The sequence below is a fragment of the Mya arenaria genome, chromosome 8, assembly GCF_026914265.1.
Source record: "Mya arenaria isolate MELC-2E11 chromosome 8, ASM2691426v1".
Lineage (NCBI taxonomy): Eukaryota > Metazoa > Mollusca > Bivalvia > Myida > Myidae > Mya > Mya arenaria.
In genome coordinates, this window is record NC_069129.1 from 57,085,321 (window position 1) to 57,102,868 (window position 17,548).

Consider the following 17,548-nt stretch of genomic DNA (forward strand, 5'->3'; position numbering starts at 1 on the left):
CAAAACACTATAACTTTTATTTTATTTTCAAATAAGTCTTTGTAGACTTAGTGCCTCTTCATTTCATGATAAATTTATATTGCAGATTATATCATTATAATCGGTTTATTGATTTTAAAATCACAAAAAAATAAACTCATGCAAATGTAAATAAAGTATATAATATAATAAATAATATGAAAGAAAATTATATTATTTTATTTAAACAAGAGTAAGAAAAGTTTAAGCAGGCATGTAGTGAAAAGCAGTGAATTGAGTTCTAGAAATGTTGTAAATTCCATGTTACATTAAATATTACGTGCCATTTTACGGTCAGATTTTTGAAAAATTCCTGTTCCAAAATTCCGGTTAATTTAAATATTACGTCCACTTTTACGGTCAGATTACGTCCGTTTAGCACACGTAAATTCTATCTTAATTTTACGTACGGAAATTTTTACGCACAGAATTTTATAAAAATTCCTGTTCCGAAATTCCGGTTAATTTAAATATTACGTCCACTTTTACGGTCAGTTTCCGTCTGTTAAGCACACGTAAATCGTTCTTTATTGTTCTTAATTCTGGGCGTAATTTCCATGATTCCGTACGTAAAAATTAAAGTTTTACGTATGTTTTACGGTTGGAAAATTTCGTACAGGAAATCATGTCGGTGTCAACAAACTCAGCTCAACGTTGAAACGAATGGTGAAGAAGGCTGGGCTTAATCCAGACAAACACCTCCCTGATCACAGCGCCAGAAAATACCTTGTCAAGAAATTGAATGACAACAATGTTCCTGCGAACCAAATTATGCAAACATCGGTACACTAGAACATTGCATCTATAAACAATAATAGCCACATAAATCCAAATCAACACGAGGAAATGTTCAGCATCCTGTACTCCAGTGAAAAAAACCCTGTCTACTACCTTGCAAAACGCTCAGGCTGTTCGCCATTAATGCTAAAGTTCACACACTGTCACTGATTTCACATGAAATTCCTCTTTTTAACCAGGTTTTCAACGAAAACTGGGTTATAAGAATGAGGTTGTCGTTGGGCGGGCGGACGGACGGGCGGGCGGACGGGCGGGCGTCAAACATTGGTTTCTGTTCAATAACTTTAGTTAGCATTGATAGATATTGATGAAACTTGGTGTGTAGGTAGCTTATGTGAAGAGCTAGCTTAGGATTGCTTTTGAGTGGGGAGGGGCTAAGGTCAAGGTCACTATTACTTAAAATAGAAAAATGGTCAAGGTCACTGTTACTTAAAATAGAAAAATGGTTTCTGCCCAATAACTTTAGTTAGCATTGACAGATATTGATGAAACTTGGTGTGTAGGTAGCTTATGTGAAGAGCTAGCTTGGGATTGCTTTTGAGGGGGGTGGGGCTAAGGTCAATCTTGCCTGTTACTAAAAATAGAAAAATGGTTTCTGCCCAATAACTTTAGTTAACATTGATAGATATTGATAAAACTTGGTGTGTAGGTAGCTTATGTACAGAGCTAGCTTGGGTTGCTTTTGAGTGGGGTGGAGCTAAGGTCAAGGTCACTGTTACTAAAAATAGAAAAATGGTTTCTGCCCAATAACTTTAGTTAGGATTGATAGATATTGACGAAATTTTGTGTGTAGGTACTAGTAGCTTATGTGAAGAGCAAGCTTGGAATTTCTTTTGAGGCGGGTGGGGTCAAGGTCACTGATACTAAAAATAGAAAAATGGTTTCTGCCCAATAACTTTAGTTAGCATTGATAGATATTGATGAAACTTAGAGAGAAGGTAGCTTATGTGAAGAGCTAGCTTGGGAGGTGGGGTCAAGGTCACTGTTCCTTAAAATAGACAAATGTTTTTCTGCCCAACAACTTAGTTAGAATTGATGGATAGTGATGAATCTTAGTGTGAATATAGATTATATGAAGCTGCAGATTGAACTTGCTCATACAACAAATTAATTGGCTATAATTTCTAATTGCCCATAACAAAAACCTGGTTTTGTCGCATTGCGGCGCTTTTAGTTCTGGTGTATTTTACAACATTTATGTAGTTCGAATTCACGGAAGTAATGTCCTTGTACATATCCAATAAAAAACATAAATCCATGCTGTAATCGATCAGCTACAAAGCGAATTCGCACTATTGAAAGCGACTGTGATGCTGACGTATTTTTAAACTTCAACCGCCAAATGACATGTACACACTCGTGTTATTACTTGTGATGTCACGCAGTTATGACATTGCTATTTTTATTGATTTGCTTGATTTAAATGGATTAAAATATGTTTTTTTTTGTTTTTAAGTGAAACCTTTGACAATCGGATGATAATTGAGACATGATTTATGTTTTCTATTGGAAATAAAATGTTTTTATGTCAGGCTATTTTCTTTCCTGTGGATGAAGCATCCTAATAATACACAATGTAAATTCTTTGCACTATGACAAGAGAAGTGTATTGAAGAAACTTTGACCTAGATTTGGACCGTAAATGAGTTATGTTATAAATAGAATCTCAAATTCATGTTTATTTTGTATCGAATTTATTAAACTCGTCATCTGAAAACTTGAAATTTTATCGTTTTAAAATGAACTTGTTTAATAAATTCGATACAAAATAAACATGAATTTGAGATCCTCTATATATGCACTGGGTAACACTGTATGTTCGGAATTAGAGAAACACTGACCCATCAGCCAAGGCTGGTAAAATTTGAATCAGTAAAAATTATTGTCAAATGTAATAAAGAAAAAGAGTAAACAAATGAGAACATGAGTTTTAGGTCTTGGTTATAGTTGAAAGAAGTTCACAATACCTGGAACTTTGTCTGGTTTTCAGGTACATGATGGCCTTGGGTATTCAGCAGCTCTGCGTTACGTGTTGGAGGCCCTGAAGAAACAACACGGCAGTAAGATGTACTACTTTGGTATAGCGGCTCTAGATAGGTTCAAGACTCCCCTGAAGGATTACCAATCATACTGTCAGCCCCTGGTAGCCATTCCACACTTAAGTCAGTTTCCTCAGCCGCTCATAGAGGTACAGTGTTCAATTATGTCAAAATGTCAGATTTGCCAGAATCTCTGAATGTATTTCTTTCTGGATTAGAATATTGAAAAACACATCTTAATTTACTGAATCAAAACAAGACTATATAATGACTGTTTATATTATAAAAAAGGAGGCCAACTCCCAATTTTTATCACATGTTCCAACTTGATTAATCTAAATCTGGTAAACAGTACGATAATAAGTCATGAAAGGAATTTTTATGTGTGAACTTTTGTGAAATAAAAAAGCAGCATGTATTGGATCATAACTAATTTATGGGCTCACTAAATGGAAACATTTCCACCACCCATATAGTTTGTCGAGTATGGAGCTCAGAACCAAGAGCCCCCGCAGCTTACAGCGGCAGCAGCAACATCTCGAAGCTTGACCCCCATCACGGCCTCCCTCAACCTGCTGGGATGTCAGTCTATGTTCGGTATGGGTGGCCCCCAGCTCAGTCTCAAATGCCATGAGTGCAGGGCTGGAGTCAACATTCAATATGATGAGCATGGGCACCAGGAAGTCCATCCCAACAACCAGTGGCAGTAACCACGGCTACTGCTTCAACCCCAGCAACAACAACAACAGCTAAGACAGGAAATATGCCTTAGGTATGCTATGCCTGATGTTGAAACTGTCAAGGGTTTTTCTAAGGGCTAAGGACAGTTGACCCAGCCTTCTGTTTATAGGGAAATAATGGGAATGATATTTTCAGATTTTGGTATACTGCAATTGTGTTAAATATTTTTTTCTATTTATGGCTGCTTCTGTAGAAGGTTACAGAATAGACAAAGGCCTTGAAAGGAGAGAGGTATAAATACTAGCTCTAAGCTGTCTGCTCAACTCTTGCTTATCATGTATGTAGTTTATGTCTCCAGATATTTGCTCGGGACCCATGGTTGTGGAGTCTCAAGATATTTGCTCGGGACCCATTGTTGTGGAGTGTCGAGATATTTGCCTGGGATCCATGGTTGTGGAGTCTCAAGATATTTGCTCGGGACCCATTGTTGTGGACCCATGGTTGTGGAGTCTCGAGATATTTGTACGGGACCCATTGGTGTGGAGTGTCGAGATATTCGCTCGGGACCCATGGTTGTTGAGTCTTGGGATATTTGCTCAGGACCCATTGTTGTGGAGTCTCAAGATATTTGCTCGGGACCCATTGTTGTGGACCCATGGTTGTGGAGTCTCGAGATATTTGTACGGGACCCATTGGTGTGGAGTGTCGAGATATTCGCTCGGGACCCATGGTTGTGGAGTCTTGGGATATTTGCTCAGGACCCATTGTTGTGGAGTCTCGAGATATTTGTACGGGACCCATTGGTGTGGAGTGTTGAGATATTCGCTCGGGACCCATGGTTGTGGAGTGTCGAGATATTTGCTCGGGACCCATGGTTGTAGAGTGTCGAGATATTTGCTCGGGACCCATGGTTGTGGAGTCTCGAGATATTTGCTCGGGACCCATTGTTGTGGAGTGTCAAGATATTTGCTCGGAACCCATGGTTGTGGAGTCTCGAGATATTTGCTCGGGACCCATTGTTGTGGAGTGTCAAGATATTTGCCTGGGACTCATGGTAGTGGAGTCTCGAGATATTTGCTCGGGACCCATGGTTGTGGAGTCTCGAGATATTTGCTCGGGACCCATTGTTGTGGAGTGTCGAGATATTTGCTCGGGACCCATGGTTGTGAAGTCTCGAGATATTTGTTCGGGACCCATTGTTGTGGAGTCTCAAGATATTCACTAGGGACCCATGGTTGTGGAGTGTCGAGATATTTGCCTGGGACTCATGGTAGTGGAGTCTCGAGATATTTGCTCGGGACCCATGGTTGTGGAGTCTCGAGATATTTGCTCAGGACCCATGGTTGTGGAGTGTCGAGATATTTGCTCGGGACCTATTGTTGTGGAGTGTCGAGATATTTGCTCGGGACCCATGGTTGTAGAGTCTCGTGATATTTGCTCAGGACCCATGGTTGTGGAGTCTCGAGATATTTGCTCGGGACCCATGGTAGTGGAGCCTCCAAGGATGCAGACTTGATAGTGAATCACTGATATAATGGCAGTAAAGGACTGCAAAACATTCACTAGTACTCTTAGATTTTTGTTTAAATTTTACTTGCAGCCATCGATTGCCAATGCCACCAACACCTTTCTGGCCAGTCAGAGAGATTGTTGAAGATGAAGAAAACTCGGTCTTGGATGGCTTCAGAGGGCACGACCACCTCCTCATTGTCCTATGTCCAACATGTCACAAAAGGTATTGAATATTAATGTAGTAGGTGAGAAACCTCTTATTCCAGTGAAATTGCATGTTATATTACAATACTCTTGACCAATGATGATTAAGCATACCATTAATTATATGGGAACAGAGATTTGGTAATGATGATAAAATTTGAGCTACACAAGTCTTATGGGTGGTTTCCTCTGAAACAATGCTTCAAGCCATGGCAAGTTGCGATACAGCTCTCTGCAGCTAAATGTGTAAATTGCATTGTATTCATAAAGAAATCTAAGTTTTCTGCTTTCAAGTTTCAATGATTTAAAAGATATTCTACACTTGATCTGTTTTTGCCAGAAATCATTAAAGTGACACTCTTATTCAAAATCAGTGCATATATGGAAAATATTATTTACTGATAACAAGTTTATAACCATGTATTTTAAAGATGAAAATGCAAAATTATTAAATGATTAGTGAATGCCAAAAGATTTACTGTGATCTATTATTGTCTCAAAAGGTAGAAATACCGTGTTCTGCACCTTTTGTTTAAATTAAACACAGTATCCTTCATAAGAACCATTGTTTTTGACATTTATAAATCCATTTTGGTAAATTAAAGCAATAGTATTTAATATGGTAAATCTTATTCAGGAGTAGTAGTGCATCTTTAACATATTTCAAATTATGCAGTTGAGTGTTTTATTCTCGTTTGCAAGTATGATTTGTTAGTACACATATTGACAGAATGTCTTCTTAGAGATGTTGGCGAGGAGGAATCTGCAACAGCCATGAAGACCATGGACAAATATGTTGAAGACCTTGGAAATGGTTAATTGCAAGATTAGTCATCTTATACAAGGTATTAATTGTAGTAAGCGCATGAATATGGTGTTTTATTACTATTACATATTTGACACACTAATGGAAACTCATAATACTAATTCATTGCAATTGAAGTCAATATAAGCCAGTGACACGCCATCATGACCCCCTCCTCTATGTCAACATTGATCTAGAAACAACTGATCAGTATGTTTATATAATGTGCTTTTATCATACCAACATTGGCATTGTGTTGTCAAAGCATTGTGTCTATGTCATTAGCATCTACATGGTATTATTGTCATCTTGTCTTTCATTTTTAGCTCGACTATTCTAAGAATAAGGAGGGCTATACTACTTGCCCGAGCATCGGCGTGTGTGTCGGCGTCCATTTAAAATTTTAGGGTATGTTGGGATTTTTACTTATAAGTCCAATACCCTTTATCCAATTGACTTAATACTTCTCACAGTTGTTCAGGGCCATCACATGATGAGGTCAGATAACTCCATATTATTCTTTTCACAGATAATGGCCCCTGATTGACTATGGAACTTAGGTTAAAGTTTAAGGGCAGGTTGGGATGTTTATTGATATCTTCTATACCCTTTATTCATTTGACTTAATACTTCATGCAATTGTTCAGGACCATCACACAATTAGGTAACACAACTCCATATTATCCTTAATACAAGTTATAGCCCCTGATTGACTTAGGTTTTAGGGCAGGTTAAAGTTTTAGGGCAAGTTAGGATTTTAATAAAAGTACTTCTATACCCTTCATTCAATGCACTTACCGTAATACTTTGCAGAATTATTGACGACCGTCTTACAACAAGGAACATAAATCTATTTTAGCCCTAAATACAAATTATTGCCCTTGAATGTTGTTTTTTTCTTTTAATTTCTTTGAAAGGCACATTTTAATATTCCTAACCACATTTTCATAAAGGGAAAACAAGTTATTTGAATGATGTGCGTCATTGTTTGGGCATGCTGGTGATAGGGAAGCGTCAAAGTTGCCATGGTTGAAATACTGTGACCAAACTTAACATGTAGGACAAGTTTATGGAGGTCTTCCATGAGATTGTGTTTGGGGCCCTTAGAATGAAGGTCACTGTTACAAAAAATTGGAGAAGCAGTAATTGTTGAAACTGAATTTTTTCTGCCAATCATTAAAACCTGGTTTTGTCACATTGCGAGTCTTGTTCACTTTTCAATTTGATTGTTTAATTGCTTTTGACAGGCACATATTACATTGTATTTTTTACATTGTTATTGTAATCACATCTAAGTCAAAGCGACGTAGTCGTGCGCGCTGTCTTATGACAGCTCTTGTTTATGCTTTGAATAGATTTTAAGAAAAAAACATTCTTGGACCAAGTTTTAGAAGTATAAATTACTGATATATTTCAGATATGTGGTATGAGATTCTAGGTATGTGGAGGGTCATGAGAGAGCTGCACAAGGAGATAGAATTCAGCTTGATGGAGGCAGTCTTCGCAAAATTTAATCTTGACTGGCACTTCGGCTTATGGAGGGTTATATATTGCCTCTTTCAGATTTTTTTTTCTGAGAACCTGATTAGTAATTCCTGATTTTATGAAACTTAGTAATAATGATAATTAAAATCATTATACGTGAACAGTCAATTTATTTAAATCTGGCTACATATAAATTACAACAAATCTTGGCAAAGCTTTTTACCAACAAAATTGAACAGCTTGTTTTTTGACAATAATTAAGTGGTTACTAATTTAGATAGACACATTTTATCCTAGCTGTTTAGTTTAAACTTAATTATATACACAAGAAATAATGCAAAATATAGACATAAATGATATATGCATATAAGGTTATAAGCATATATATAGTTTGAATTTCTAGTTAGAACCTAAGTCTACTATTTGCAGGTCAAATGGCGAGCATCGAATGCTGAGACATTGGAAGAAGTGGCGGACACTGTTCGAAAGTCCTTCCCGGATGGCCCAGCTAAGCCGGTGACCTTTTACAATTGGACGGAATTCTTTAGGACTTTATTCAAGCCTATTCCAGGGCTGACCAAATATCACCATTTTAGGTAAAAACACCTTCATGATCTTCAGCTTTGACGATACAAAATCAGTTCCTGAGCTTAAAATGTTTTTTAACATTTAAGGTAATAGATGATAGAAAGTATTAGAAATTTATTTGGTTACAGTTATTTAAAATTGCTGTGTATTCATTATAAAAGCTACTTGAATATTCAAGTACCAATTTTATACAAACTGTCGTTTGTTCAAAATTACACTCATTTCTATTTTGCATAACCTGTTTTTCAGGAAAAGCCAGTCCCAAGCAGGACATGCTAGTGAGGATTGATATCCAGGAGCTTGATGCAAAAAGGTATTGGTACTTGTTTTTGAGGAGATTGCTCCTCATTGCAACAACAGCTCAGCATGTGCCACACCAACACCAAAACCATCCAGTGGTGTTAGGCTATAGTGTTGTGACATGTTTATACATTGATTGTAAATGTTGGACTTGTCAGATTACTATGTAACAATAACTTGAAGTTATGGTGACTATTTTACCTATATTTTTATCTAAACTTCATAGATATTATGATAGTCGTCAACTACTGTGAAATCATTAATGTTCGTGGGGCATTAATGTTCGTGGTTTTCGTGGGTTGGATGATCCACGAATTCAAGATCCCACGAAATATAAACCCTTCATTCACTTTTTCAATTGCCATGTTATGTACATACTCTAGTTTATTTGTTATGGAGGCCGCAGTACACATCGTAAATATCCGTCTAACTGTATATCTTAACTATCATTGTTTTGTTAATATATCATATCAGCCTTTAACAAATAATAAACCAAATCATTTTAATGTGTTTTTATGAAACAAATGACAGAAGCACGTGCCTTAACATGCGCTGTTCATTAAAATCTCCAGGTTTACAAAATGTTAGTGATGAGTGTCGGTTCTCGATTTTATTTCTTTAATTAAATAATTAAACGATTACATTAGAGGTTACTGAGCACCCAATGTGACAATGTACAAAACAAAGTGTTCAATATACTTATTAAACAAAAACGTGTAAATAAATATTGAAATGAGATGATATTCAAAAGTAATTGAATTTGTAAACATCAGCTATCTTTAGGGACTGTTTACTCAAATATACGGACCTTCTCGGTGTTTTTACAGTTTGCAAAATTCTTAATTGGCATTCAATGGCTTCGTCTATTTGTATTAGGGATCAGGGTACATCTTCTTTTATGACCTTAATTTCCAATTAAATCGATAATTGACATGGATATACGCACTAATTGGCATGTCGTACCTCTTTAGCGAGTGTCATAAATCAAGTGACGTAAACAGCGGAAATCACGGGCCAGCGCGTGGAATGCAGTCGATCTAGGACAATCGCAATTCGATTATTTTATTTTTTCAAAAACGAAAAACCACGAATTCACGAAATTGTAATTTTTCGGCAAACCACGAAATTTCATGCCAACAAATATAAATGATTTCACAGTAATTATATTATAACAAGTGCAGATTTTGTTTATCATGTTTGAAATCTCCTTCATTTCTTTATTATCTAGAATATTATTGATATGCTTGAAACATTTGTTACTTTAGTGACATGCATTTTGCCCTATATATCTTAAAGATTCACTCTTTTTAAGATTTTTGAAGACCCCTTATTAAGATTAACCACAATTGATACAATTGCTTTGAGTTACCCCAAAACATGAATACATGTCAAAAAAAATGGTTCTTATAAAATTTTCCCCAGTTTAAATAAAAAGATGCAGAAAACATGATATTTTTACCTTATGAGACTAATTAGTAGTTCTGTGCGTTACGTAGTATAGCGCAGAACTGTTGTCTTAACATTTTGGCACGCAAATATTAGTGCGCGGTTTTATCGGTGTAAAAGTCAGGTGACCAATGGCTATTGGTTTGCGGTTTAGGCGGGATAATGTTCTAGGTGATTAGTTTTACGCTCGACAGCGATCTGAACGGTCAACTTTTGCTTGAAACATGGCGACGTCCGAAATGTCAGATGTTATGGAAAAAAGGATTGAACAAAAAATCATGGAAGTGATGAGGATGAACAACTAGGAGTTACTCGGAAGCATTAGCGGGATGATTTCTAAGATAAGTGATAAACCCTCGTCTTTACTTGACATTCCTAAATTTAAAAGGAAAAGTAACAAGGAACAGTACAAGATTAATTCTAGGGTATTAGAGATAATTGAAACGGCAGGGTCACACGCCCAGGCACAAAATTTAACTGCCGCTCACGAGGCTATTGTTTAAGGTAAACATAACATCGATATTTTCTCTTTCGATAACAATTTGTCTGTGTACATATCACGGATTATAGTGACCACATTCATAGTCATTTATTAGATGCGAAGCATTGCGTATCTTAGTCAATATACACATGTATAAATAATAAGTACTTCATATAGAGCGCATTATTACGCCAATTATGTTGTGTTTTTCTAGCTACTGAATTGCTGAAGCACCGCCAGAAACTGGTGATTTTGGCAGACACGTCCGAGTTGGGTTGGCGTGTTGTTTCGGAGTATGAGGCCAATCCCATTGCAGAGAACAGTGAGGACGAGAAGCGCATATACAAGGCTGAAGCTCGAACCAGTAGGAAGGCCAAGTTGGACAAGAGCAGCCGCGTAAGAACTGGCCGTATCGCCGACCGGAACAGCAGCCGTGGTTACAACAGGCGTTGCACATTGCACAGTCCAGCAGGCAGCATCCCAGATTTTGTTTTTATGTGTTGGAAGTCTGGCAATTGGAAAATGGAGTGCCCGCAGAACACAAGCCAGCATAATAACAAGATAAGTAGTTTTATGAATTGCTTGGTTATTGAAGTAAAAGATTCAGGTACGAATCATCTGGAATCTACTCAACCGGAAGTGGAAAGGCAAGTAAGTCCTTCTATAGACATCAACCCTTTAAAAGAAGATAGGGTGGACTCTAGCATAAATGACGTAACTCCAGTCGGTAGTTTAAAGAAACACCTAAGTAACTGGTCGGAAACGTCCGATAACCAATACATTTTAGATATGGTTGCCAATGGTTATAAGTTACCATTTAAGGTGATCCAGAGCTGAGAAATATTAAGTCTGCAAGGACTAATCCCAGTTTTGTAGAGGGAAAAATAGCTTACCTGGTTAAAAAGGGAGTCGTTTCAGAGGTTAGGGAGAAACCTCATATAGTGAATCCTCTTACAGTAGCGTATGATAGAAATGGTAAGCCCAGACTCATCTTAGATTGTAGACACATTAATAAATGTTTGCATCTGTTTGTATGAAATACGAGGACATTAATATTTATGCAAAAAGCTACAGAAACAAGCTCAGCGCAAAAAGTTTAAACATAAACCCGGTTTAGTGGCACTGGGCAAACGCCAAAGACATAAAACACAAAATCACAAACAAGAAACATAGAACAGCACAAAACTCTACAAACAGCACAGTGCATACATACTATATATATATAAAAATAATTGGTATGTTTATCAAGAATTGTTAGGCTAGGTTGCTGAAACATTATTTGAATAAGGCACATACATATTCACATTTGATTTAAAAATACCCCATTAAAAATCATATCAATATTTTCCCAGATCATTGTATATATCTCAGATTTTGTTGGGAGGATAAATGGTATGTATATAAATCTTTGCCATTCGGTATTTCCACCGCTGGGTTTATTTTTAGTAGAACTTTGAGGGTGTTGGTCAAATATTTGAGATCTCTAGGTCACAAGATTATTATGTTCCTTGATGACGGCATAGGCAGCCACATTCACGGAACAAAAGCAATGTTAGCAAGTTCATTCATTTGCCAGTCAGTAAGAGAATTTGTTTTTTTGTTGGCAGAAGGCAAGTGCAGCTGGTACCCGAAACGCATTGGTAACTGGTAAGGTCACACGCTAGACTATGAATCAAATAGAATTTTCATTTCTTGTGAACGGATAGATAGGCTAGAAATAGCGATAGGCTAAAGTTTCAGCTCGCAAGCGATAAGCTGAATCTGGTTAGAGTGCGTTTTTATACGCCCGAAGGGTCGTATTATGTTACGGCCTCCATCGTCTGTCCGTCCGTCCGTCCGTCCGTCTGTCCGTCCGTTAGCAATTCCGTGTCCGGGCCATAACTTGGTAACTAATAAAGTGATTTTCAAATAACTTTATACAAATCATCACTACATTAAAAGGATGTGTCGCGCGCAATTTCCAGGTCCATACCTCAAAGACTAGAATCACCATGGGGGTGCGTTAGCAATTCCGTGTCCGGGCCACAACTTGTCACTAATAAAGTCATTTTCAAATAACTTCATACAAAGCATCATTACATTAAAAGGATGTGTCGCGCGCAATTTCCAGGTCCATACCTCAAAGACTAGAATCACCATGGGGGGGGGGCGTTACAACTTTATCACTAATAAAGTCATTTTCAAATAACTTTATACAAAGCATCATTACATTAAAAGGATGTGTCGCGCGCAATTTCCAGGTCCATACCTCAAAGACTAGAATCACCATGGGGGGGCATTAGCAATTCTGTTTCCGGGCCATAACTTGGTAACTAATAAAGCAATTTTCAAATAACTTAATACAAATCATCACTACATTAAAAGGATGTGTCGCGCGCAATTTCCAGGTCCATACCTCAAAGACTAGAATCACCATGGGGGTGCGTTAGCAAATCCGTGTCCGGGCCACAACTTGGTCACTAATAAAGTCATTTTCAAATAACTTTATACAAAGAATCATTACATTAAAAGGATGCGTCGCGCACAATTTCCAGGTCCATACCTCAAAGACTAGAATCACCACGGGGGGGGGGCGTTAGCAATTCTGTGTCCGGGCCACATCTTTGTTACTAATAAAGTGATTTTCAAATAACTTTATACAAATCATCACTACATTAAAAGGATGTGTCACATGCAATTTCCAGGTCCATACCTCAAAGTCTAGAATCACCATGGGGGGGACGTTAGCAATTCCATGTCCAGGCCATAACTCAAAGACTAGAATCACCATGGAGGGCGTTAGCAATTCTGTGTCCGGGCCACATCTTTGTAACTCGTCCGTTAGCAATTCTGTGTCTGGGCCATAACTTGGTAACTAATAAAGCGATTTTCAAATAACTTTATACAAATCATCACTACATTAAAAGGATGTGTCGCGCGCAATTTCCAGGTCCATACCTCAAAGACTAGAATCACCATGGGGGGGCATTAGCAATTCTGTGTCTGGGCCACATCTTTGTTACTCGTCCGTTAGCAATTCCGTGTCCGGGCCATAACTTGGTAACTAATAAAGCGATTTTCAAATAACTTTATACAAATCATCACTACATTAAAAGGACTTCAAGCCGAATCTTCTTCAGGCGTATAATGCTCCGTTTCGCGTTGCTCTTGTTTAGCAGGTATCGTTGGCCAAATTGTTTCATTACAAAGCGTGCTCGGTAAGATCTTTTGTAGAATGACGAGATATTTGCATGGTTGTATTGATAGTAGAGCTAGTTGGAATGCTCCAGTCAAGGTAAGCGGAAACGCCATAAATGAATTGACGTTTTGGCGGGAAAAGCTGGGTAGGAGAGATGAATTGGATTGTTCCACTGCCAAATCATATCATCGAATGTTTAAACAAGATGGTTGCTGAAAAATGCAGAGGAACAGTGGTTGTTCCTAGGTGGATATCGGCTCCATTTTGGCCTTTACTCACTATTTGGAAACATGGTTTTAAAAGTTTTGTAAAAGATGTCTATGAATTTCCCCTTACAGGCGCAGTCTTACAGGGAAAAGGGAACAACGGGATATTTATGAACAATCCCTTGAGTTTCAGGTTATTGGCGCTAAATTGTGATATGCTAGATGTTTAGAAGAAACATCATTATTACGGTTTTATAGGTACAGACTGACATACGCGTATCTAAATCATAAACGAATACGGAACACATACATGTTGTTTCATGATATAAACTTATTGCAGGTATTGACTTGAGACAAACGCTAAAACGAAAGTTTGAGAAAGCCGGGGCGATTATTGACAATTCTGAACATGTGGTCGACAGTTGGCAAGCCACCTTTCAGCTGCTAGGGCGGACATCACTGTTTTGAAATATCACCACCAAGTAAAGGGATTATATAGACTTTTGTATAGAGAAAGGATTCGAATAAAGACCAGCGCATACCATTCATATTGCAATGTATTTATTATCATTAATAGACAATAACAAATCTGCCAGTGTAATTTTGGTAGCGTTTTATGCCATCAAGTGGTACCACTCTGTAAATGATTTTACAGATCCAACTGAGAATAGTGTAGTAAAATCAATGCTTGAATGTGCAAAGCGTTTAAATTCAAAACCCATTAAGAAAAAAGATGTAAATTCTGAGCATTTGATAAAGTTTTGTGACATGTTTATTGAATCAATGGATGTGATAGTTTTTACGGGATCTCTCAATGATTCTTCTCTCTTATGCTGGATTTTAACGTTTGATGAGCTCAGTGCACTGATTTGTAATGACGTTGAAATTGAACACTTAGTTATTAGCATAATGAAGAGCAATACAGACATTTATCCAGGGGGAAAAGAGGTTTTAATTGCAGAGGGCTGTGTTTTTATTTAGGCCAGCATGCAGATCCGGCAAAAAATGTTTTCTGTTAAAAAAAATAAAAAATATCAGTTATACCCACGCTAGGGAATGCATAGTTTCAAAGTTACAATTAGTCGCTCCAACATTAAACTTGGGGACTCATTCTTTAAGAGCCAGTGGAGCTACTGAAGCAGCAAATGCTGATGGAGTTTTGGACCAGTGTTTAAGGAGACACAGTCGATAGCGATCTGAACGGTCAACTTTTCAGGCAATCAGGTTCAAGTTAATGTTGTTTTACAATATTAGATATGATTTTGTAAGAGTAATGTACAGAAATATGGCAATGTTGTCTTAAAGCATGACACAATAATAATGGCATATTGTATGTGGTATTGTTAAGTATATTATGTGGCGAGTCTTAAGATATAGTGGGAACAGTTTTCCAGAGCATTTTACACTCTATTGTTGGGGCGAAGTTTATCTCTGGTTTTTAATCTGACCCATGATATCTTTTCATATTAAAATTTGTTGTTTAACAGAATGCTACAATTGAAAACAAATATTTCGTAGAAAACGATTAGATTAGATGTATATTATGGTAACGATGTTGTATGTGCTTTATACCAGCGAATTGCTCACACTGTTTCATGCAATAAATCGCATGTCCTGCCCCGGCAAAGGTGTTTCTTATATTTGTAAAAGAAGTGTTCAGACAGTACATCACAGTAAATCTTTTAGCATTAACCGATCATTTAATATTTTTGCGTTTTTTTTTTTTTTTTTTCAAACTGACTAGAAAAACGGTAGGGTCGGCGCCTATTCCGTAGGTTAGGTCGGGTAACCCGAACCAAATGTATTTTTGTTTTTAGGCCTCAGTAATTTATTTCTTCCATAAATGCATTATTTAGTAAGCAATTAAAGATGCATAACTCAAAATTTATATTTGTTATACATGTGTATGTATTGATTTTGAATAAGAGTGTCACTTTAAATAATTAATGACTAGAAACTGATTTTAAGAAAAACAACAACATTGTTTTCTTTCAATAAATTATTGTCAGAAAAAACACATTTGCCATGGCATCAATGCTTGTATTCCATTGTCACCAGAGGGTTTTAATTGTAGCATTTTTAGTTTAACAACTAACATCTAGTTGCAGTAAAAGTTTGCTTTCATCAAAATGTTGCCTTGTTCCAAACTTTAAGATAAAATGTTAAATGATCAATTTCATCACAAGTACAAAATTGTTTAACATGTTTGAAGTCTCCTTCAGTTCTTTATTTACTTGTATATTATTTTGATGTCTGAAACACAACTTTAGCTGCAGGAACATACATTATGTTCATTTTGCCCTATATATTTTAAATGTATAATGACTTAAAACTTATTTGTATTTTAATGTCACCAGAGGGTTACAATTATAAGGTTTATTATTAATTAGGTTTTAATTGTGTGTCTTTAATGGGGCAATAATTGGTTTACATGTACAAATGTTTATGTTTTTTGTTTACATGTTGATATTCCTTAAGAAGTAAACATTATCAAGAAACTCACTATTTTCTTGTTATACCTGTTATACAGAAACTTCAATTTCTCGCTTAATAATTGGAATTTCTCAAAAAAATGAAGCTGACTTGTGTTGGGAAAAGAATAAGCTTTGTGAATATGATAATTTTTTGCCCAGATACCTCATTTGGGCCCAAATTCTCATGGTGCGTCAAATTATGTTGAATTCAGTTTAAAATAGTGACTGACTGACTTGCATTTAATTGCTCAGTCTATTTACATTATCCCAAAATGCTTACATGTTCATATTTAAATTGCAAATTCAGACATTACTTAATATATGTGGAAAAGAACAAACACTAATGTAAACAAATTCATTTTTGTTAAAAGAAGCAAGGTTTTCTCTTCAGTTATAAATAATTACTATCAAGTAAAAGTAGCATAGTCTTTCATCCCTTCTTTCTGTTTTGCTTCTGCTTTCCCGCTGTCCTTTCCAAGCATTGGTGGTGATTTGGACCAGCGTCAACCAGTGGCTGGTCTTTTCCTCTGTAGGCAGCTCTTCCGGAATTTGTCTCTTTGCCACACCTAGCAACAGTACCTGGTTATATGGATGAATACTAAATACTTTCCTTGGGGAGGGAAGCAAGCAGGGTCCAGGATTTAAATCCGTATTAATTAAGTTCATTGGTAAGGTCACATATTTCAAAGGTGACCAAACTAAGTATTGCCCTCAATTTATGTTTAAATGCAATTAAGTTAAAATTTAAATCAATTTGTAAAATTTTAAAAATTGTTGAGTAACATAAAAAATGCTGAATTCCTCATTCTTAAATTTTAGCAATGCAACATCAATTTCCGAAAGAAAATATGAAACAAATGTGATCTGATCAAAGTTGTCTCGACATTTGATTTCACTGGTATAATGGCTCATTTCAAAATGCTCAATCTGTGAGAATGCATCTTTAAACTATACATTTCAAACTTCATTGAAAGGAAAATTCTGGTCCCAACACTATTGTGCCCCCAATAACATATTCCTGGAAGCACTTGTGATTTGTATTTTTAAAGTGTGCACCTTCAATAATGCGTAATGTCAAATTATAGATTGTTGAAGTTTAAATTATTTTTTGGATTCTTAATTGTCTGCATCATTCAAATGCAAAAATTAACTTTTATAATGATGTGTTATTAAAGTGACACTATTATTTAAAATCAATACAAACACATGTATAACAAATATATATTTTGAGTGATACACCTTTAACTTCTTACTAAACGATGCATTTATGGAAAATATGAATGATTGACAACAAGATTGTAACCGTGTATTTAATAGCTGAAAACGCAAATAT

General features: G+C 36.5%; 1 protein-coding gene across 1 annotated transcript; it reads left to right on the forward strand.

Moving 5' to 3' along the window:
- The first annotated feature begins 4,371 nt into the window (after positions 1-4,371).
- LOC128244380 (uncharacterized) lies at positions 4,372-4,761 on the forward strand. Its single transcript, XM_052962392.1, has one exon. The coding sequence runs from the start codon at positions 4,372-4,374 to the stop codon at positions 4,759-4,761; it is 390 nt and encodes a 129-aa protein (XP_052818352.1).
- Positions 4,762-17,548: the final 12,787 nt, after the last annotated feature.

What these genes read in the sequence shown, in the direction of transcription:
- LOC128244380 (XM_052962392.1), top strand. Translation starts at nt 4,372, where the DNA reads ATGGTTGTGGAGTGTCGAGATATTTGCTCGGGACCCATGGTTGTAGAG.